This window comes from Sorex araneus, chromosome 7, assembly GCF_027595985.1.
Source record: "Sorex araneus isolate mSorAra2 chromosome 7, mSorAra2.pri, whole genome shotgun sequence".
In the NCBI taxonomy this organism is placed as follows: Eukaryota; Metazoa; Chordata; class Mammalia; order Eulipotyphla; family Soricidae; genus Sorex; species Sorex araneus.
In genome coordinates, this window is record NC_073308.1 from 29,451,456 (window position 1) to 29,473,802 (window position 22,347).

General features: G+C 34.7%; 1 protein-coding gene across 2 annotated transcripts in view; it reads right to left on the reverse strand.

Moving 5' to 3' along the window:
• Window positions 1–22,347, reverse strand: part of KCNT2 (potassium sodium-activated channel subfamily T member 2) — a 368,079-nt gene that overhangs the window by 10,704 nt on the left and 335,028 nt on the right. For both annotated transcript variants that reach the window (XM_055144870.1, XM_004619919.2), the window contains 3 exons: window positions 20,284–20,367; window positions 18,970–19,098; window positions 1,868–2,168 (listed from right to left, as the gene is read on the reverse strand). In XM_055144870.1, coding sequence (XP_055000845.1) covers window positions 1,868–2,168; window positions 18,970–19,098; window positions 20,284–20,367 — 514 coding nt within the window. The remainder of the gene's footprint in view (window positions 1–1,867; window positions 2,169–18,969; window positions 19,099–20,283; window positions 20,368–22,347) is intronic.

The window sequence follows — 22,347 nt, forward strand, 5'->3', positions numbered from 1 at the left end:
CTACAGTGCTACCATTATAGCTATTTAAATTTTCCATGTAGTCCAGGAAATGTCCAACTAGGTCAAAATATGGTGGAGTTCAAGCCCAATCTCACTTTCTCTTTTATTTTTGTCTTGCTGTTGCAGTGTGTGGTCTGATTTCTTTTTGTCAAGATGCTCTACTGAGTAGCTCTGTGGTTCATTCTTTCTCTGAAACATTGTTTTTAAAAATTAAGAAATCGTTTTAAAGTCCATTGGGGCCATATATTAAAAAAAACACATTCAGCAATCTAATTTTAGAGTAAAGAGTATGGTATTTTTGTCTCTACTAGTCATTTCACTTTTCCCTTTTTTAAAATTATTTTTGAATTCTGAATGAAAAACTTCTGAATCGTTAAGTCTATCTTAGGCACATCACTTGTGGCCATATAAGAATCAAAAGATTAAATACAACCAATTGGATAAATCTAATATATTTAGGGAATAAAATTAATTTGCTTTGAAAAAACTCATTCATGAGCAGAATCAATATGCTTTATTTGACCTAGCAAGAATATCTGCTAAGGAATCTCTTGTGATGATATTCACAATCTTTTTCATCAGATGATACTAATTTAGTGATTTATAAATATTACTAGCCTTAAAATAATTTCTGACTTAGCAAAATAAAAAGCATCATATAGTACAAAATTGAAATTATATTTTTTGTCACTGACATAGTAATTTAAACAAAGATATTCTTATAGTAAAAACTTGAACACAATATAGTAGATTAAAATCTTCAAAAAATTTCTGAGACAAATTAAACAACTGCTAGCTGTATGTACCAAGAAACTCTTACTATGTTAATTGGCATTTACAATTATCCAAACCAAATTTTCACACGGTATATATTCTGCTTAAAGTTTTATGTAAATATGTCATAATAGCAAAGAAATAGAATTTTTTCATTTTGTTTTAGAAAATTGAGTCCAATTCTACACATGTGATTTACATTTAAGAGGTTTGTTTTGGCCTTTAAGTTTATCCTGTTCAGATTTATTATGGACATTTTTAAACAAGAACAATAAACTTAAAATAAATATAAACAACATTTATATATGTGCATAGATAAATTTTTCATACATTTGACTAGTTTGTTGAATTGAAATTTTAAAAAAACTCATGCTTATCTGTTGCATGATTAAAGAAACATTGCAAATATAAAGTTATTAAAAAGATTAAGAATAAAAATTTCAGAATGCTTATACTAAACCTATGACTTTCCCAAGTGCTTTAGATTGAACACATTCTTTGAACAATTTAAAAATATATGTTATACCCTTGGGGCTAGAGTGAGAGCACAGTGGGTAGGGCGTTTGCCTTGCATGTGGTCGATCCAGGTTCGATTCCCAGCATCCTATATGGTCCCCCAAGCACTGCCAGGAGTAATTCCTGAGTGCATGAGCCAGGAGTAATCCCTGTGCATTGCCCGGTATGATCCAAAAAGAAAAAAAATAGTATATGTTACATCCTAGAATAATGAAAAGTATATAGTATATAGGAGGTACTCTGAAGTCAGGGATGACACAAATCTTAGCCTTAATTAAGAAGCTAATAAATAGTAATGACTTGGATTTCATGATTGAACTGAATTTTTGGCACAACTGAAAATGAAAATATTTTATGTAATCAGAAAACTTTGCTAGGAAACTAAGCAAATGTTTGAAATGTTTTGCATTTTATCTTTCTTATTATCTATCATTACTATTTTCTGTGTTAGATTAGATATCTATCACTTGTTCAATCAAATAACTAAAAGAAACTGTCTTTCATGAAATTAGAACCACTACAAAGAGCAAGGACTGACTCACAAGTCTATCTCCTGCAATACTTTGAAAGAGCATACCATATCCCACTGTAGAAAGGCCCAAGTGTTTCATTCTGTTTTTCACAAGTTCAGCAAGCTCTTGTCTCTCCGATCTCCTGTAGAGGTTCAGTCGCTGCTGGGTAATTTTCTCTGCTGCTTTTCCAGAGTGTTTGGGACCTTTCCTGCTCAATCTGCGTGCCCACTGCATGCTCTTTCTCCGCAGCAAGGGGTGGTCTGACTGATCACTGGATGTTGAGTTACGGTGGTTACTCCGATGGTGACCTTGTTCTTTGGAATCTTTGGTGTCTTCCCATTCTTCCACGCTGATAGATATCTGAGACTTTAAAGGAAAAGAATAATGATGTTAGATATTTTAGGAATAATTGTGCCCTACAGCTGAATTGACATTTGTTTGAAAGTTCCTTTGTGTATAATCTATATAAATATATATACATATATGTTTTCCTGGCAGCTTTCAGAGAAAGAGCAAAATCATACTCATAGACACTTATTTTCTGTTCTAAGCATATCTGAAAATATGCTTCTGGAACTTAATTAGCATATTTCAAAAAAGTTTTTATGAAAGGATTTAATTTTTTATACATGAGAATTATCATGATTATCAGGATTGAGTGGTTTGCAATTTCAAACAACAAAACTAAGTATTTTATAACTTTCTTCAAATAAAGAGCACGGGCTTTCCTAAGTCTACTACAAATATTTCACATGAAATTGAACTAAGTATGTATATGTTTATATATATGTTTTTGTGGAGGTTGGGTCACACCCAGTGATGCTTAGGGTTTACCCCTGGATCTTTGCTCAGGGATAACACCTGGTGGTGCTGGGGACCATACGGGGTGCAAGGATTGAAGGTCAGGTCAGTCAATTACAAGGCCAAGTGACTTACCTGCAGTACTACCTCTCTGGATCCTATAGAAAATATTTTTAGAATTAATAGTTTTAAAGATTTATAAAGTATTGTTGTTTCTGAAGATGGTATTGGAATAAACTTCATAAAATGTAATATTTTAGTCTATATGATTCATCAAAAGGCATATTTTAATTCATGCATTAATTGTTCACCAGCATGAAATGTTTTCTGATAAATATATTTAAAATAGTTCAGGAACTGATCTCAGTATGGTAAGTAAAACATACTGTATGTATTAATATTTTAAAAATGTATTTTAATATTCCAAATTAAACTTAAACCATAGGCGGGAAGAACAATGAACAAACTCAGAAATTCTATTTTGATTTACTCTTACTACTAAATTTGATTTTGCAGTAAGAAGCTCTCCGTTCATTTTAGACCCTTGATAAATGAAAGCTTCCTGTTTTAAAATTGTTGCTTTTCATAGCAGAAAGTCATCTGAAAAACAACAGTGATCAAAGCAGAAACTCTTACTTCTAGAAGCATGCACATGCAAATAAACAGCTTCTGTAATTTCACTGTGCACAGAAGCAGCAGCATTCATGAATCTGCTAATTGTATTTCCCTTCTATGGATGGAAGTTAAGCTTCACCTATGGCATGCACATGTTGCTGGCTTTCAAAGTAATGGAATTTAAATTACCAATTTGAGTTAGGTCAGGAGGTAGATCCAATAAAATCCTTTAAAAGTGAATATAAATTATGGTAGCTCAGTCAGTGTCTTAATACAGTTCCTCATTTAAGCTATGAAATTTTCTCATAGCTAGAGTTTTTTAAAAAATCACATTTGTTCCAAAACAGTAATATATGAGTGATCTAAAATTAATTTTTATATTTTTTGATAAGAGAACATTCATGAGAAAGTTTAGAAAACTTTTAGCTTGAAGAATATAAATAGGAAAGATTAAGAATTTCAATGCCGTTGCTTTGCAATAATGTGTACCTTTATAAATCTTAATTTATCTTGGTTTTACCTACTTGATAGTGCTCAACATATTATATTCATATAATGCCACTTACAATTAAAGCTATAAAACATGAGTTAATAAGTATTGGGAGAGAAGGGGATGGTGGTTCTAAGGCTTCCTTCTACTTCTGTGCTCAGAGGATTACGAAAGAACAAACTGTGCTTGCCCTCACAAGAACAGAACAGCACCTTACACCCAAGTACTTACTCTCTAGCCTGCAAATAAATATTTTAAGGGATGGAGTTAAAGATTAATTTCTTTAATCTTTATACATAGGGTATAAATCACTATTTGCCTTTGGGACTGCGAGACAGGCATTCTATAAAGTAAACATGTAAAACATGAACTGAAGCATATGTATATACATGTATATACATATGTGTATATATATGCTACAGGGTACAGTATACCCTGTTCTTCACTTTTTTTATGTTCCCGAAGGAATGAAATATCATGCCTTATGCATAACATCCATTGCAAGCACAAGGCTTGTTTGTCAATAATTCTGTACAATCAGAAACAATTCCTTATAGAGTTTATCTTAACTATTGATCTGCAGATTCACCATTTTCAGAAATTTTAATAGGTACAGGTGACAGCTCAAAGAGTTGGAGTACATGACTGGTATGTGGAGACTCTGAACTCAATGCTGTTTCCTGACAGTGTCGAGTGGTGACTCTGTCTTAATTAGCACCATGCTGTTATACTTTTGAAAGAAAAAAGAAGTGAATTGTCTGAACAATTCACCCCCTCCTAAAAATTGAGTGGGTTTTACCTTATTTTTCTATGTTTGTGTGCCTTCCTTTCTTCCCTTGAATGTGGCATGATAAAGTACTTTATAAATCAAGATACACAATTTTTAAATGATTCACATAATATATAAAACTATATATTTCTTAGTTGTGTCCTTTCAACAAAATTGCTCAGCCACTATGTAAAAGGAGAATAATATCCATCATCTAACTCAGAGCAACTCCATAAAGTTATACAGTATATGCATTAAAAATTTTGTCAACCATGAATTTCTATATGTAATATTACCAAGGTTAGTAAGAATGACTAGCTACAAATATAAACTCTGGTAAGAAACGTTAGTTATTCTACTCTCAGTACTTTGTGTGTGTGTGTGTGTGTGTGTGTGTATGTAATATGTATGTATGTATCTATGGTTTTTATAAGGAAGGTCCACTTATAAATACACTTTCTTGCTATTATTTCATTATATGGCTGTGATTCTACTGTTCGCTGAGAATGACCTCATGATTTAATGGAAAGAATTTAGTGCTGGAAGACACAAAAATACTTTTATGGTAGAATCTTTCCCTGAACTTGGTAAAAGAGTGATGGAATTGTTGCAAGCAAATGTTATGCCTTCTGATTTACCTGGTTTAAATTCTAGTTCTTTGTATTTCTGTCTATGCAATTTAAACTCTCTAAGATGATCCTCATTTCTCTGTCTGAGACATGCTAATTATATCATTACTTTACTCAGACTGTTTCTTTCTGAGTAGATCTTAGAGATAATGCCTGGAATGTGCATAATATAGTGCTGGTCTCAGTAAATACTCAATAAATATTAATTTACATTATGACTCAAAATCTTATATGAAAGTCAATAAAAGGGTGAAAAACCATTATTGGGGCTATATAAAATGGAAAAGTTATCATGAATGACCCATATTTCGTTATAGTTGTCTCAGTGACAACATTATAAGAGAAATTAAAGTGCTCTAACAAATCCTTGAGGGATAAAAATTCCTTAGCTAAAATTTGGTGACTCTGGAAAACAAATATTTAAATAAAAGCAGAAATTTATGATCATGCAATTATAGCTTCATGAATATAGTGAGAGAACACTAGTAATAACTGGAAGCAATAATATAAGGGCTTTTAATAAAAGTAATAATAATAGGAAGTATTAACTATCTTGTACTTTTATTATTAGGCCTATTATAATTACTAACTTTGAAAAATAAAGATTTGGTATTAGTATTGGTGAGGGGAAAAGACATTTGCTTATTACTATGCTTTGATTTGAATATTGTGACATACATTATTCATATATTGACATCATAAACCCTAGAGATGGTGATAATAGGTGCTTTTCTTGAGAAGTGACTAGACTCTTCCCTCATGAATGGAATTAGTGTTCTTCTACAAGTGATCTCATTTAATTCCCAGATCCTTAGGCCATATGTGGACATTAGCTGAGTTGCTCAGTCAGATAAGGTCATAATCCTCTACATTACCACATTGATCTAAAACTTCTACTTTCCAGAACTGTGATTTCTGTGGACCTGAGAAATACTACCTGAGATAAAGTATTTGTATTGCATTCAGTTAATCCCAACTTCCTTCCTGGCTACCAATATGCCCTACCTAGTACTGCCCATGCACAGAGGTACCAAAATCCACAAACAAACCAAACAATATGTTTCTGTTGTTTTTAAACAACACAGTCTGTGGTAACTTGTTAGAAATGTCAGAATATACTTGACACATTTTAAAATAAATACTTCTGGGAACTTATTCAATGCATAATCAAAAATATATGACTACTTCTACAGTTTTCATATAAATTTAAACACTATTTTGGAAAGTTATACTATATCCAGATATTTATCTTAATATAATTGAAGAAGGCAAAATATTTCTTCATAAGAACTTGAAAACTTTATAAATGAGAAAATATTTCTCATGCTTTAAATAGCGTTTTTTCCCCCATTACTTTCTGAGAGGTAAAGGCATCAAATTTACAAAATGTATCAAACATTCTTTACACGTAACAGCAAAGTGACTCGATTCAATTTTTATTGAACAGTTATTCATGTCATAGGTTATTGAGCATTCATAGAACAAAGTGCATTTTAAAATAAATCAATTCACCCAGTGGTTTGAAAGTGAGTGTTTGTAATCTGGATTCATCACTCCCTTAAGAATAGTTTTATAGCTGTTATAATAGACTTAAACTGGACTATCTGATTTATGAGTGAATATATTTTGCATTGATTTCAAAGAAGAAAATGTAAGAAAATGGTGTTTGTTAAACTAACATTGAAAATGTGTTAGCTTAACATTTTGTAAAAGAATTTCTTTATTAAATTTTACATTAAAAAAGAATAAATGATAAGAATGGAAGAAAAATTATTTAAATTTAAATGCATACACCCTATGGCTAGGGGCTTGGAGTCTTCATGGAAACTCCAAACAATAATAGTGAGTTTTGTGTTAAATATTGAATGTAATCAAAGTAAAGAGAAAGTAAAGTGAAATTTATCAGTTACACAGGCGGGGTGGGGGGCTGGGGATGTGGGGGGGGGGCTGGGTGGAGCTATACTGTGATTCTTGGTGGTGGAATATGTGCACTGGTGAAGGGATGGGTGTTCGAGCATTGTATAACTGAGACTTAAACCTGAAACCTTTGTAACATTCCACATGGTGATTCAATAAAAGAAAAAAAATTGCACTGGGCTCAGTGAAAATGTCTCACTTGTAGGCTGCACAGCTCACATATCTGAGGCCATAGATTAGCTTCTAGCCATTATCCAAAAAACTCACTGAAAGGTTTTTAAAATTTTTACATATAAGGTTTCAGCCTGATTAATTTAGTGCATAATCTAAGAAGTGACAGAAAATACGAGTTACTCTAAATGGAATTGTATTTCTCAATACAATTTCAGAATTACAGGAGAGGAAACAGTATAATAATCTAAAAATGCTCTACATAGATTTAAATTCCAGGTTAATTTTTTTTTTATCATTTCAGACAAAGATATCTGAATTCGAACAGAGCTTGGGGATCCATATATGGTGCATGGGATTAAACCCTCAGAGACCATGTGCAAAGCATGTGTCTTACCAGTTGCACTACATCTCTGATTAACATCTGGATAGATATTTGTTTGTTTATTTATTTGTTTTTTGAGTCACTATTGCCTTATAAAGATCCAGACGACAAATTAGCAATTCTCCATCCATTCCTGATTTTGTATATTCTAGACATCCATTGCACAAGGGGCTGCAAATAAAGGCTTAATTTACTTCCTGTGAACACAAAATGAAAGAATAATTTCCACACACTTTAAGATGTTAAGAGGGTGAGAGCCATGACTATGTAGTTAAATTAGATCAAATAGACTGACTATGTTTAAATAGCTTTGGTAATAAGTGTATCTATGAGACTTTTATTAAAAGTAAAACATATTCTCTGGGGTTGGGTATTAAGAAGCTAAGAATCAGCAGAGATAGAAATATCATAAATAAGAATTATAAAACAGTAATAAAAAAGACCCAGGAGTAACAATTTCTACTAGGGAAAGTGAAAAGGAATACAGATGAGCTTAGGCTTATGGTGTATTTTGTGGGGTGTGAGATTAGAATGCATTTGAAGTAACTGAATATGTTTGTTTAACATCACAAATCATTTATCTAAAACAAGGAAAAATTGCTGTTATTTTATTTATAGATCTATGCAATAGATCTAAGGGAGAATTATCTGTAAAATAATAGAAGTAAAAATGTTAAAATCAAGAAGTAATTAAATCTAAGAATAAAAGGTGTATGGTGCCATCCAGCAGGTCAACCTGTATACCTGTGGGGTGAGTGCATCAGCAGCCCGATGGTGCCTTCAACCTCCCTGGTACCCCAAAATTGCTTCTGTGCCTCTGGCCAGACCCCAACAACTTGGGACCAAGCGTCCCAAGAAACTAAACGGCCAAAACTTAAGTATGTGGGAATCATGCCCACAAAAACAACCTCCAGCTCAGTTACACAAGCTCATCTATCAATCTTGTTTCAGAGACCCATAAACAAATCCCAAAAGACATCAAAATCAGGCCATTTAAAAACATTAATGGCCATGAGTAAGGCTCATAAATGAATCTCCGAAGAGAACAGCACACTGCAGAGATGTTTCCCCACCATGTGCCAGGTCGATATAACTGGGCACATTGGAGAGTGGCAGGTGTACCTCTGCCTGCTCCAAATGAACCCGACAGTTGCAAACCTCCAAAAACCACTTGCCACCAAGTTCACTGATAAACTTCACAGGCTCATCCTGAGCCTCCCATGCATGAGAATGAATCGGCTAAAAAACCCAGGTATGTAGGACTAGTGACTGAAAACTCCAGGCTTAATGGAGTTGGGATGGGTGACCGCCCCCCACCTCCTCGCCCTTGAAGTTCTCTTGTAGTAATGCCCAAGTACTGCTTCTGGGTGCCACTTAAGTGCATTAACGGTCATGATTCAGAGTACACAAGTGAATCTCTGAAGAGAGCAGCATGCTGCAGAGATGCCTCCAGATCCCAAATATTTAAAATATTTTAGAATTCCAAAAGACCTTGGCCGCATTTATGGCTGCATGACATCTCATACAACCAGCAATAAAAAATAAATTTTTTATCTTCTGCCTATGGGACAGGCTTGGGTGGTGGTGGTAAAATTCGAAATAATGGTGGTGGGATTGGTGTCGAAATGTTGAGTGAAAACAATTATTGTGAGTAACTTTATGAAAATAAAATTTAAAAAATTTAAAAACATAATATGGAGTTCATGCCTGCTTCAGTCAGATTAATCAGTGGCTGAATAAATATCAGCACTCCTATATTTAAAATAAATAAATAAATATCAATAAATAAAAAGAAAGAAAAAAATCTAAGAATAAGCATGTTTATGTTTACTGATGCATACAAAATACCTAGATTAGTACAACCAGTTCCCAGAGATGCTCAATGAATATTTATAACCCCAGATGTAGAGGGCCTGGTAGATATGAGTTTGTTCTTTGTGTTTAGAAATCAGAACAATGAAGATAGAAAATATAAGTTTGCCTTTCCTCAATGTAGAGAGCCATTGTGCTACACATAACAATAAACATTCTGAATAGATGTGTAGGAAAATAACAAAATACAATAATAATAAATTTAGTAAACACTTGGGTATAACGAAATATCCATTTCCTCAACTTCTATATTGATTTGCAAAGCACATGGAGATCTCAAAGATGATGAAAAGAGAGAGATAATGAAAAACTGGCAGAGCCTTCTAGAAGAAAACCTTGTGATTTAAAAAAAACATGGCTCTGGTATCTGCAGCACTGTAGCACTGTCATCCTGTTTTTCATGGATTTGCTCAAGCAGGCACCAGTAACGTCTCTATTGTGAGACTTGCTTGTTACTGTTTTTGGCATACTGAATACACCATGGGTAGCTTACCAGGGTCTACCATGCGGGCGTTACACTCTCGGGAGTTTGCTGGGCTCTCCGAGAGGGGTGGAGGAATTGAACCAGGGTCGTGTGCGTGCAAGACAAATGCCCTACCCACTGTGCTATGGCTCCAGGCTCTGGTATCAGACAGTAATAACTCCAAAATGTGGCCTTCCTCAGAGTCTCTACTCCTTTAAAACTGTAAATGGTGAAGCCATTTATAGCAGGTAGGCACTTGTCCTGCATGCAACTAACCCAGGTTCAATTCTCTCTTCCTAGCCTCTAGGAGTAATCCCTTTAGGAGTAATCTAGGAGCACAGGAGTAGGCCCCGAGCACTGTGAGGTGTGAACCCCAAACAAACAAAACATAATAGTATCTGCAATACTAGCCTATGATAAGAATCAAATAAAACAATGAAGTGCATAGATGCAGCAATAAAGCTAAGAAGAGGTTCTATGGAGACCCAATGCCATGTAGCTTAGCTTCAGATACACAAGGCAATACTTGCTGTCACAGGAGCCCCATCCTAGGAAAGGAGACAAAGGTGACCTGCTGCTGGTCCTTGGATGTGTGTGTTCTAGAACCAATCTCAGAGACAATGGATCAGACACTGCCTTTCAAGGAAAGATGCAGTAGCAACCTCTAACATGGGCAGGTCAGTAGAAATTGAACACTAAATCTAAGAAACAAACATCAAAAAGGTCAAGCAGAAATATCTGAAAATACAAAAGCTAATGACAAGAGCCTTTAAAGGTATACAGGATACTTAATTTGTAGAAGGCTGTATAATATTCAGAAAACTAGAAACAAATTTAAAACGAATACAAATTTTGGCTAAAAGTGATTTCAGAGACTGAAGAACAGAATAATTATGTAGTGGGTAGAAACTAAGGAAGACAAGTGAGCCCAAAGGACAACAATGTCTCAGAGCCTAAGAACAAACATTGAGCTAAAGCCAAAAGGAATCAAAGGAACAAATTTTTTGGAACTCAGGGAAATCATATCTCATACTTATTTAAAGGTAAAAAGCAAAGCTGGAGCAAACCGTGAAAGTAAACAGATGGAACGACAGGGATGAATATCTTCACACCAAACTGTTTTTAGAGTTTTTTTTTTAAAATTCAGAAAAATAATTGCATACAGCATATTAATGATCACAGTGCAAGTTTCTGCAGTGATCTTGAGGTAAGATATTTACTTAAGAATTGATGGGAAAATATTGAGGCCTAGAATATTAGCAATGAGCAACAATACAAGAAATATAAAAATGTATTTGGCAATTAACTGTTGGCTACCATTTTCAGACATTTAAAAAAAACCTGGTTTTTCTGCTTTGAAAGTGGTGAGAGAAAAGATGTTTGCTAAATTTAACAACAAAATTTAATTCAGAACATATGAATAAATAGAGAATTAGAATACAACCAAAACCCACATGAAAAGATTTGCTCCAGGGCCAGAGAGATGGTTCAATGGACTGAGTGGATGCTTTGCATGCTGGAAGCCTGACTTTGATTCTAGGAGTGACCTGACACCATAGGGTTGGGCCCCCCCAATAAAATAATAAAAGAGACACTCCAATTTCAAACATAATATTAAAAGTTTGTAACCACATGCAAACTTCATTCTCTCTGGAACATCTGTGATCCCTGTATTTCTGTAGGATGGGACTCATGACTGAGAATTCCTTTAAGAAGGATAATGTGAGAGTCCGGAGAGATAGTACTACAGGTAGGGTGCTCGCCTTGCATGCAGCTGACCTGGGTTCAATACCCAGCACCTGATATTGTAGGCCAAGCCCCTCCATAAATGATACCTGAGCACAGAGACAGGAATAAACCCTAAGAACAGCTGGGTGTGGTGAAGAAAGGAAGGAAGGGACGGAGGACAGGAGGGAGAGAGGGGAGGGGTGGAAAGGAGAAAGAAAGAAAGAAAGAAAGAAAGAAAGAAAGAAAGAAAGAAAGAAAGGAAGGAAGGAAGGAAGGAAGGAAGGAAGGAAGGAAGGAAGGAAGGAAGGAAGGAAGGAAGGAAGGAAGGAAGGAAGGAAGAAAGAAGGAAAGACGGAAAGAAAGAAGGAAAGAAAGAAAGAGAGAGAGAGAAAGAAAGAAAAAGAATGAGAATGAGAGAAAGAGAAAAAAGAAAGAAAGGAAAGAAAAAGAGAGAGAAAGAGAAAGAAAGGAAAGAAGGAAAGAAAAAAATAGGAAGAAAGAAGGAACAAAGAAAGAAAGAATGAGCAAAAGAAAGAAAGAGAGAGAAAGAAAGAGAATGAGAATGAGAGAAAGAAAGAATGAGAGAAAGAGAAAAAAGAAAGAAAGGAAAGAAAAAGAGAAAGAGAAAGAAAGGAAAGAAGGAAAGAAAAATAGGAAGAAAGAAGGAACAAAGAAAGAAAGAAAGAATGAGCGAAAGAAAGAGAGAAAGAAAGAAAGAAAGAAAACAAGAATGAGAGAAAGAAAGAATGAGAGAAAGAGAGAAAGGAAGAAAGAAAGGAAAGAAAAAGAAAGAAAGGAAAGAAAGAAAAAATAGGAAGAAAGAAGGAACAAAGAGAGAAAGAACAAGAATGAGAAAAAGAATGAGAGAAAGAGAGAGAAAGGAAGAAAGAAAGGAAAGAAAAAGAGAGAAAGAAAGAAAAAAATAGGAAGAAAGAAGGAACAAAGAAAAAAAGAAAGGAAGGAAGGAAGGAAGGAAGGAAGGAAGGAAGGAAGGAAGGAAGGAAGGAAGGAAGGAAGGAAGGAAGGAAGATGTGAAAACATTACTTGTAGCATATTAGTAAACTACTCCATGAAAAATTGTGTGCTATTTTAATACAATAAGTCAGATCAAATATTGAATAAATTTTGATTTTTAGAAATATATATACACACATATATACATATATATGATTTGAACTTGTTATATGTAACAGTCTCTACAAACAACCACAGGGGTTTGGAAATAGAGCAGTTAGAAGACCAACCTAGATTCAATTTCTGGCACCACATGGTCCCTGGAGAATTCTTGGGGTGGCCGTGGAGGCTCCGAGCATCACTAGGTGCAGCCCTGAGGCACCCAGCGGCACTGACGCCCCATGCCCTGCAGGGTATCAGCAGAATCTCATCCCCAGGCACTTGCACAATATTGCCAGCCCTCTAGGCTGAAAATTTGCCAGTGGGGCCTGAAACTCCTTCGCAATTTTTAGGATTAAAACCCCACCCCCACTCACCCATCCCCCAAATAAAGCAGCCACAAGATCTCTATTACAAATTTCCCGAATCCTGCATATGCCAGAAATATGATCCTTATTGAACTGAAGTTTGACATCAGTCTGTAGCAGTCAGCCTACTTAGAAACCTGAAGTAACTTCATGCCAACCACACCATGTTCTGTATCATGTGAACCATAATTTCAAAGAAAACTGAGCCCACTGTTGCAACACTTGTTCTATTCATACAATCCAGAGTGAAGCTTCCTTGATGAATGCTTAGTAAATTCCAAAGAACATATAGTATATGAATTCAAATTAAAGCTACAAGAAAAGTAAATTATCTCAAAACACTTTGGAAATTATGAAGATATAAAACTTTAATTCAAAATTCAACTATTTTAAAGATATGTGTGTACTGGTAATTTGCTGGTAATTTTGACATATAACCTATATATTTAATGTTCAAAATCTATCATTGCTTTGACTTCAAAAAGCAATATTTAATGTTGAAAAATTCTGTGTTTAAATTGGTTTCATTAGCTATACTTATACTATATTTAATTGTAATGAATAAGTTTTTATTACAGGTTAACATAAAGTACAAATTGAAGATTTCTTCATGATGATAGATTGAGATATTAAATAAAAAAATTAACATGGTTCAGATATGGTACTTATCTTACATATGTGAGGTCCTGGGTTAAATTCTTCCCACAAAATTAAAAGAAAGCTATTTAATACATAAAGTGTCCTAGAGAATCCATCACAAGGACTGACCACTCCTTTCTTGGGGGACAGCCCACAGTGAAATATATTAAAGTGTATGTTTTATGGCATATGAATCCTGTCTCATTCCATCGCAACTGACTCTTGAAGATGAACATCTTACTCATACTGGATCTAATAATATCACCATACAGCAACATATGTGATTGGATTGCATTAGTAACATATATTAACTATATGAACATGATGTGAGGACAAACAAGACTAATTCATGAGCCTATCAGGGAAAGTGAAAAAAAATACCAAATAGAAACTAGAAAATTTATCTAGACTCTTCTTTTTTTTTAAAATGTGAAGAAACAAATCAAATTATTTCTACTTTTTAAAACTTTATTGGCTCTAAATTCACATATAAAGTCATTTGAGGAAAAAGAGACAAACAGAATACTTACTTGTGATGCTATTTCTCGAGACTGACAGACACAAATGGAGGGAAAAAAACAGACAAAATACCATTTAAACAACTAAACTACATAGAATGAAACAATCAACAAGGACAAACTATGACAGATACATAACACACATAAACTAAAAATGTACTCAGTTTTTAATCCTAGAGATTTTACATAACAGTAGGCAAAAATAAGCTATCATTTTATCATTTTAAACGTTTAGCAGAAAACTTTTCTTGTTTGATCAGTTTTAGAATTTTGCTAAAATTGCCTTTCTAGGTTAGACAGAACGGGAAAGGAAATCAGAAGGAGTATGTAAAACAGATAGAACCTTAAGAAACTGCCATTTCAAATGAAATATTGTCCATGATTATTGACATGTGAACATATTAATTGGTTTTAATAATTTAAACTACATATAATATATAATTTATAATAGTTATAGTATTTATAACAGCACCATCTTCCCGTTGTTCATCGATTGGCTCGAGCAGGTCCCAGTAATGTCTCCACTGTGAGACTTCTTGTTACTGTTTTTGGCATATCGAATATGCCACAAGGAGCTTGCCAGACTCTGCTGTACGGGCAGATACTCTTGGTAGCTTGCCGGGCTCTCTGAGAGGGATGGAGGAATCAAACCAGGGTTGCTGCATGCAAGACAAATGCCCTACCCACTGTGCTATCGCTCCAGTCCAGTATTTATAATAATTTAAATATATTTAAAATTTAGATCTTCAAATGAGATGGTTTAATAAATCTTATGTATTAAGTCGATGTATTATTCTGCTAGTTTTGTAGAAATAATCTACAAAAGTCACATTAGCTGTACAGTCTAAAAATGAACCTATCCAGTCAACAATCATACCATAGTAATTTAGTATTACAAAATCCATTATTTTCCTTAGTTCAAAGAATGACATTTTATTCATTACTCAACAAATTAAATCATATTTCAATTATATTTGGTATATTTGTAACTCATTAGCTAGCATTCTACTGTTACAAATATCAAAAATGTATAATAGGCACTTCTTATAATTCCCTTAAAATTGACTCAGAATTCTTAACACGGGGAAGAATTGTTAAAGTAACAGCAGAGAATGATTAGTGCTTCATAACCACTCTGTCACTAATCCTTATAAAATAAGTTTGTTAATGGGGCTCTGTAAAAATTGTTTTTCAATTCTATGTAATGTTACTTTCCAAATTATTAATAATCATTGTAATATCCATATTTTTAAAAGCTACATTGTTTGCTGACTTAGTAACTAACCATCAAACATAATGATAAACTTATCATACATATTACAAAGTTGTTGATATTTTGATATACTATAAAATATTTGTTATTACCTGTTCAAATTTTCACTATGTTTACTTCAAGTAAATGTGATTTTTATTTTTCTATGAACCAGAAAGCTGGATGCAATGGGAGTCACACATTTCTACCCCAAACTCTAGAACAAAATAGGCCTAGTAATTCAGAATTATTCATACTTGTAAATATATGACATAGTATGGGAGATACAACCCTAGGGTGTCCTGGGTAGCATTTTAGAAGACAAAATGGTTTTTTTTGGAAAGTAGTAATGTACACATTAAGGGAAAGAGATAAACGTTATAAAAAATCTCACAGTTCAAGTGAGGTTTCATCACCAAAAGAAAGTTCAACAACAAACTTATATTTCACAGCTAAATAAAAAGTTGTGAACAGGTGCCAGGGAGAGTGCTGTGTCTCTCATAGAGTACGGAATGCCACAGAACAAAGACGAGAAAATGACGAAGCATAAAAAGCTGTATCGCTCTCTCAAATGAATTGTTTAACTCTATAAAACCATGGGAGAATAACCTAGAAACATTATGTTGGTTTATCTCTGTGATATTCTTCTATGTAATATTTATTTTTCATTTAAAAACCTATTCACTAAGTAAGACAGGATTTAGTATTTGGAACTGTAAAATGAATAAATGATCACTGAATGGGTCTAAAATTACTGCTTTATGGAAACAAATCTATTGTTTATTGTTTTCATTACTTAAATATATAGTTTAATAGGTTTATATATAGTTTTATATATGTATACAGTATATATATAGTTTCATATATGTATATATACAGTATATACTGTATATATACATATATGAAATATATATTTATATATAAAATATATTTATATATAAATATATATATTTCATATATATATATATAGTTTAATAGCACAGTGGGTAGGGCATTTGCCTTGCATGAGGCCGACCCAGGTTCAATTCCTCTGTCCTTTCTGGAGAGCCCGGCAAGCTACTGAGAGTATGCATTTATTTTCTCCTTTTTGAGCTAGGGCTAAGCATCTTTATGCCAATATTTGTAATTTCTTACTCCATTTTCAGTTTTTGCTTTATTTACTGACTTCTACTTATAAAGAGAAACTATTTTCTACTCCACTGTTTACCATGGCCAGATTCATAAATAGTTTAAAAAAATGAGTGGGTTAGATAAAATCCTGGGCATTTTATGAGTAAAAAAAAATGTGTAGATTAGGTATAGGAAGGGAGTGGAGCGGTAGCACAGCGGGTAGGGCATTTGCCTTGCACGCGGCCGACCCAGGTTCGATTCCTCCGTCCCTCTTGGAAAGGCTGGCAATCTACCGAAAGTATCTCGCCGGCATGACAGAACCTGAAAAGCTACCTGTGGCGTGTATGATATGCCAAAAACTGTAACAACAAGTCTCACAACAGAGACAATACTGGTGCCCACCCGAGCAAATTGATGAACAACGGGACAACCAACAGTGCTACAGTGCAGGTAGAAGAAATATAATTGCCATTCAATTTTTAAATAGTGCCTTTTCAGTGTACGACCCCTCTCTGACTCCAAGGAAGTTTTATTTTTTGAATAGGGTGGAAGCTGGGAATGTAAAATCATTATAATAAATTAATCTATAGTTGTGATCAAAAGATTTGAACAAAATGCAATGCTAAATGTTCCTTAGATGAGAATACAAATATTTTATAACCTTTTCCCTACCTATACTCAAAGCAGTATACAACAAAGTTCGGACTAAAACACAGTGACTGCCACAGATAGGCATGGCCACGTCCAAACTCATGAAGCCTATAGGAACTGTAAGAATATAAAACCGTGTTGTCTGGCAGTCTTAGTACTTAACCATGTTCAGTGGAGAAAGTACTTGTCTCTTCATCATTGACCAAATATGATTTTAGGTTTACTACTCCTAAAAGTTTGCCCATATCTGGTCAAACAATGTCACATAAGTAAAGTGCCCTAAACGCTTTCACTGTTAGGCGGCCCTGACTCTTAGTAGGCCTTTCTCTTTGTGGTGGGAAGCAGGCGGACCACAGCACAGACAAGGGGATCGACTCTATTTGTCATTCCTAAAGCCACACCAAAAAACAAACAAGCGAATAAACAAACAAAAAATCCAGCTCAGAAAACTGGAATTTCCTGCTGTCTTAGTTATCACTGATTTAAATGTTAAACTATAAATTTTAACAACAAAACTCTATTCTATTCTGCTTTTCCCCCCACTATAAATGGCTTCACTGATTTCATCACAGATTGGTTTGATTACTTAGACTACTAAAATGCACATAAACCGCAAAGCTGTCATCATTTTGCTGAAGATTTAAAGAAAAAAAAGCAAATGGCTAAGCAACATGTTGAATCTCTTTAACATATCTGCAGAAGAAAAGGACTCCAAGGCTATAAGTCCTACTTATCATTTCGTAGTAAATAATGCACATTGTAATACAAGGGTAGGAGATATATCCCCAGTTTTTATTTTATAATTTAAAAGGTGGTATTTGACTAAGGATGCAAAAACTATTCAAAACTACATAATGTAAAAAAAAAGCAATGTGATGTTTTACTTATAAATAGTAATTCTGTTCCGTATTATTAGATTCTAGTTTGTTTTCATGGTGCTTTATTCTAGGAAGGACCTGCCTTGCCCCTGGGGTTATTTATTGACTTTCCTTACACTCAGAGTTTGAGAAATGTGAATTTCAAGGCAACTATTTCTTCTTTCAGTAGCTTGCTGGGCTCTCTGAGATGGAAAAAGGAATCGAACTCGGGTCAGCCGTGTGCAAGGCAAATGCCCTACCTGCTGTGCTATCACTCTAGTCCCACCCATACAGCAGAGCCTGGCAAGCTACCTGTGTCATATTCGATATGCCAAAAACAGTAACAAGTCTCACAATGGAGACGTTACTGGTGCCGTCTTGAGCAAATTGATAAACAATGGGACGACAGTGACAGTGACTATCTTGTCTTTATTTTCCTTCATTCCTTCCTTACTGTGCAGTCATATTTGAGAGGGTTAGTCTACTTATCCTAAGAACTATTCTGATGAATCAGAAAAGTACTTATAATTAATTTGTTTATGGACAATCTTTGAAAAATAAAACCCCTGGATCCACAAAGCGCAGAGCGCAAAGTTTACAAACTCTAGGACAGTTCCTTAAACATCTAGTTTTCATAAAATTCCAATGTAGTTGACTAAAACAAATAGCAAGGTATTTTACTGCTGAGAATTGACACTAAGTATCAACTGGCTTTTGACTTCTATGGCATTTTGTTCAGAAAACAGTTTTGAAGACGGGGAATGGCAGTGTTCCATCAGATTAAACATGACAACGGGGGATATTTTGCAATTTGCAAACCTCAGACGTCGCAAGTTTCTGAGACTCAGTCCTGTAGATTCCAATGGGCACATCTCCAGTAGAAGAACACAGCTTCTGATAGAGTCTGGCATACGTCCTGATCCATAAGTCATCCTCTGTGATCTTCATCTGGAACACACAGGAGTACTTTGCACATTACATTTTAGAAATGAAAATCCAGCCCTTATTTTTCAATTCTGAAAGCTAGAATTTCCTGGCACTTTTAAATCTCAAAGTGGCATATGTTTTAGAGGGTTTGGGGTCTCATTCAATGGTGCTCTGGTGTTACTCCCAGTTTGATACGTGGTGGGGAGACTTCTTGGTGTTTCTAGTGGGGCTGTGTGGTGCAGGGGATAGAACCTAGGTCTGCACACAAAGGTACCCGTATTGCTAGCTTTTGGTTAAAAAAAATAAAAAGAGTAGCATTTTGAAGTGCTTTGCCATGTGTTAAACTTATTTATTTACTATCTGCCTCAGGCCCATCCTTGGTGGTTACACAAACTTTAATCAGTCAATTAGTGGCTCAATAAACACTGGCAAATGGCTAAGAAATTTGGAAAAGGTGGTGATGTTTCGAATGTTAATAGTTTCAACTGGACCTTAGAGAATAAGAATAGCCTATAAGCAATATCTTACAGCATAAGGCACTGTCCAGCACAAGAATCTGTTTGACCGAAAGTTCTAATAATACCCATATTGAGAAAGAAATGGAACAAAATGAGACCAGGGCAACATCAGAAGGCACAGCGAGGCGTGCTTCACTGCTACTCAAATGCTTGATTTGTTAGCAAGTCATTTCAGTAAATAAACTGGGACAGAGTATACTCATTAACTAAAAGGGTTAAAATGTGAAATTACTGGTTTTCTAAATAATGACATCTTATGCCAGAAGCCAGTACTCTCAAATTACCAGGTGAGAATAAATAACAGTTCTGAATTTTGCACAGAATATTAGCTTCCTTCAAAAATTGAAACAACATGCTGCTATTCTTGAGCATATATATATATTTTAAAAATACATGTGGCAAAGAACAGTCAAGAGTTCGTCAACTATTGATGAATTTCAGAACTACTTATCAGAACAATATTCTGCTCTACACATCGGAGCGATACCACAATAAGTAGGGCGCCTACCTTTCATGTGGCTGACCTAGATTCAAAATCAATCACCACGTAAGGCAGCCCAAGCCTTGCCAGTAATGATTCCAGAGCACGGAGCCAGGAGCAAGCCCTGAGCACTATCAGGTATAGCTCATAAAACCAAAACCAAAACAAACCAAATCAAATGAAAAAAATTCTACTCCATTAACTTACGGAACAAAGAAACCCAGATCCTGGAGTTGTGTCCAATCCCAACAGAAGTCTGGTAATAGAAATCATATAATCCTTCACAAAGGACTGTAACATAAGCAAAATATGTATCTATTACATGTATGTCATGGAGAAAATAGACATAAGAATATCTTGTGAATTCTAAAAGTTTAATTCTCATAAAATGTGGTGTTAAGACCACAAAAAATGAAATTTAAACTTATTTTAGCAGTGTCCTACACACATGAAAAATAAAACTATTCATAAGGAAATGTGGAAAATAGTTGTAGTCTAGAATATCCTGGTAGGTAAATATTTTATGGATGCTATTAGACATGAAAAAACCTTTTTTTATTTATTATTTTGTTATTCCTGGCACTGCACTCAGGAATTACTCTGGGTAGTGTTTGGGTGACCAGATGGGATGAGGGAATTGAACCCGGGTCGGTCTTGTGCAAGGCTAATGCCCTATATTGTACCTGATGTACAATTGCTCTGGCCCCAATAAAAATATTTTTAGACTGTATATTGACAACTATGAGATAAAGTAAAACAGATAGTATACTCACCAAAAAGTTTAATGAACTAAAATTTATAACGAAATACATTAACTAATTTTATTTTTGGTTTTGGGCTTAATAGAATCTAGTTTAGGGCTCAATATAGGAGCCAGGGAACATTGGTTGCTGGGGATCAAGCACAGGCCTCCCGGAATGCGAATCATAGACTTAAGCTGTTTGAATTATCTCCCATGCCCATCAATAAAATTGTTACTATTAGTCATTAGCGATGGAATAAAAGTATAACATTTAAGAATATCAAACATGGATATGTAATATATGTTATTAAAATAATTATTAGACTGCTATGCAGAATATATTTTTATGTAACTAAAATATTATTTAATATTTAGTAGGCTGGGCGATAGCACAGCGGGTGGGGCGTTCGCCTTGCACATGGAGGACCTGGGTTCGATTTTTCCGCCCCTCCCGGAGAGCTGGGCAAGCTACCAAGAGTATCTCGCCCCCATGGCAGAGCCTGGCAAGCTACCCGTGGCATATCCGATATGCCAAAAATAGTAACATGTCTCACATGGAGATGTTATGGGTGCCCGCTCGAGCAAATCGATGAGCAGTGAGGATGACAGTGATACAGTGACAGTGAATATTTAGTAAATAGAACGCTTCCAATATTTCTATTTATTTTTTCCCCTTATTCCTCTTTTGGGGCACACCTGGATATTCTCAGGGCTCACTCCTGGCTCTGTACTCAGGGATCACACCTTGCAGCTGCAGGAAGCCATAAAGGGGCTGGGGATTGAACCCAGGTCAGCTGCTTGCATGGCAAGTGCCCCACCTGCTGTACTAGCTCTCCAACCCCCGGTTTCCTTGTTAGTCTTAGCTAAATAAAATGAGACCCTTTGACCAAATTCAAGCAAATTTCAACATACTCTGTAAAATTATGCAACAAAATTGTATAATGTGTTGATAGACAAAGAGTGAAAAAATGAGTCTATATAAGTTATAGACTACTTATAGACTCAAAAAATGGTTTAAATAAATCTACTAGACTACTTGGATAATTACTAGCTTATTTTACCAAGTTGTCTCAGAAAATAAAACTCTCCTTATAATAAGAAATATAAAGAAATATCTTGAACTATTTTTTCAGGCAAAAATGGTTGTTAGGTTATTAAGATATGCTAGTTATAATAGCAATATATTGGGGTCACCAAGAGATGAATTGTGACATGCACATTCAAAGAATATTGTTCAGATGCTTTTGGAACTCTGTGTGCAAAAGAGAAGTGTTTCATCAAAATTTAAGGCACTTAACCCTATTATTTTTCAAAAAAGAAAGTCAGTATTCATGGAAGACAAAGTAAACTGAAGTAAAATATTTGCATACTAGTTTTAGTTCTTTTAGAATCAGAATAATAATATAGACAATTCAGTAATCTTCACTAACAGATCTCTAGTCCTGAGATAATTTCTCTTGTAATTTCCTCATGGCAGAGATAAGAAATTAGAGTAAAACAAAACATGAGGACAACCTCACTTGACATCA